The sequence below is a fragment of the Rhincodon typus genome, chromosome 28, assembly GCF_021869965.1.
Source record: "Rhincodon typus isolate 14 chromosome 28, sRhiTyp1.1, whole genome shotgun sequence".
NCBI classification, from domain to species: domain Eukaryota; kingdom Metazoa; phylum Chordata; class Chondrichthyes; order Orectolobiformes; family Rhincodontidae; genus Rhincodon; species Rhincodon typus.
Window position 1 is genome coordinate 40,093,187 of NC_063359.1, and position 2,160 is coordinate 40,095,346.

The 2,160-nt window shown below is 58.8% G+C and overlaps 1 protein-coding gene across 1 annotated transcript; it reads left to right on the forward strand.

The window, feature by feature from the left end:
- Nucleotides 1–281: 281 nt before the first annotated feature.
- ier5l (immediate early response 5-like) lies at nt 282–1,180 on the forward strand. The gene has a single exon (XM_048613778.1). The coding sequence runs from the start codon at nt 387–389 to the stop codon at nt 1,092–1,094; it is 708 nt and encodes a 235-aa protein (XP_048469735.1). The 5' UTR covers nt 282–386; the 3' UTR covers nt 1,095–1,180.
- Nucleotides 1,181–2,160: the final 980 nt, after the last annotated feature.

Consider the following 2,160-nt stretch of genomic DNA (forward strand, 5'->3'; position numbering starts at 1 on the left):
GGGGGGGGGTGTGGTCCGTGTTGAAGCTCGGATTTAAACAGCGGTGAGGAACCGCCTGTGCCCCATTGGGCGGGCCGGGTGCCTGTCAGGCCCGGAGCTGGAGACTGATTGGCTAACCTTGCGGAGAGGGGCGGGAGTGTCCGCGCGGTATATAAGGATGGAGAGAAGCGGCGGGGAGCTTTCACACGGACACAGAGGGAAGCGCTTTAAATAAAATAGAAAACTGGGAAAGAGTCTGAGCTCCCGCTGCAAACCGGGACCTGGGGGGGGTGGGGGGGAGAGACTCAATATCATTTTGCAAAAGCTTTGGGACAGTGTGTGTGTTTATTTTTATTTAAGTTTTGTTGTTTTATTATTATTTTGTAAAGAGGGGCTGGCTGTAGGAGATGGATTGTGTGGTTAATGCCCAGAATCTGATAACCATCTCCCTCCGTAAGATCCACAGCTCCCGGAGCCAGCGAGGGGGGATCCGGCTACACAAGAACCTGCTGGTGTCTTATGTCCTGCGGAACGCCCGGCAGCTCTACCTGAGCGAGAGAGCAGCGGCGGCGGGGGGGAGCACCAGCCGCTGCCCGGGTCCGCCGCACCGGCAGCAGGAGGCTTCCTTCGCCCAGCGCACGGCCCCCGGAGGCGGCGTGCAGCAGCAGTTTGTGTCGGTGCCCGAGCCCGAGCCGCCCGGACACTGCCGCCAGACCACGGTGCTGGACCTGGACACTCAGACCCTGGTCACTACCGTCCGGACAGGCCCGAGCCAGGATTTCTGCGCCTGTTGCTACTCCGGGCCCGGGGGCGCGGGCAGGAAGCGCAAACCCGAGGCCGCCCCCGGGAGCACGGAGCCCGGGGCCAGCGGAGACGAGCTGTCCCCCGTCAAGAGGCTGCGGCTGGACGAGCCGTGGGGCAGCCCGGCCTGGGACTGCACGGACCCTGCTAACATCTCCAACCTCATCTCCATCTTCGGCTCCGGCTTCACCGGGCTGCTGGGCCGCCAGGACACCGAACTACCGCACGCCGAGCTCAAGCAGAACGGACAGTGGTGTAGCCAGCAAGCGCTGGCCGGGCTCGGGGCATGGACACGGGCCATCGTGGCGTTCTGAGACCGCCCCAGGCGGCTCCCTGTGGGACTGAGGGACGGGGGACAGAGACACGGAGGGAGACAGAGAGAGAGGGACAGACTGTGTGTGTGTCTATTGGTGGGGTGTCTGTGTGTGTTGCAGCGAGAGAGGGGGAACAGAGACACACATACAGTGAACCTCAGACACAAAGTGACCGTGTGTCTATGGGGGAACGGCTCTCTCTCTCTCTCTCTCTCTCTCTCTCACACACACATACACACACACACACACACAAATACTGTCCATGGCGGGGGAAGAGACACACAGACACAAGGGGTCTGTGTCTGTGGGGGGAGAGAGAGAGAGAGAGACTCGCAGCGATTCGGACACAGAACGTGTTTCTATTGGGGAGAGAGATACGAACACAACTCAGTGAGCCTGTACTGGGGGGGGGGGGGGGGGGGGAGACGGTAAAGGGGGGCTCTGGAGGGGTGGGGAGAGGGGACAGGCACGGACACAGTGTCTCTGTGTCTGAGAGACACAGACAGAAAGGGAGTCTGTGTGAGTGAGAGTGTGTGGGTGGGGAGAGGGTACAGAGACTGTTTGTTTGTTTACTGCACCTTACCCCTCCAGCGTGAAGCAAAAGCCAGAAAACGCTCTTTCATTCTCAACTTTAAAAATCGCTGGCAGTTCTCTTCCCCCTCTCTGAGACTTTGCAGAAGGTGGGGTCCACAGATTGTGTGTGTGTGTGTCTCTCTCTCTCTCTCTCTTTTCTGGCAATTGGATCTGAATTGTTAACACTTTGTTTTGTGTGTGTATGTGGGGGAGGGGGGTGGGGAGAAAGTGGGTGAAAAATAGGGGCATTTCTTTCTTCCAACCCCTTGGGCAACGTTGGCAGGTTGCAGATTGGGGTGGGGGGGGGGGCTTTTTTTTGTGGTCGACTTCGCATTAAAGAAGGAGCGTTGCCCTTTTAAATAGCCTCAGACTCCCTGACGCCAGGGGACCGCTGCCGTTGGGTTGAACAGGGAGCTGGCGGGATCACGTGACTTTGCCTGCTCCTTTCTTAAAAGGGCAATGATCCGGTTCCCCGTATTGCGGTATTTAATGG

What these genes read in the sequence shown, in the direction of transcription:
- ier5l (XM_048613778.1), top strand. Translation starts at nt 387, where the DNA reads ATGGATTGTGTGGTTAATGCCCAGAATCTGATAACCATCTCCCTCCGT.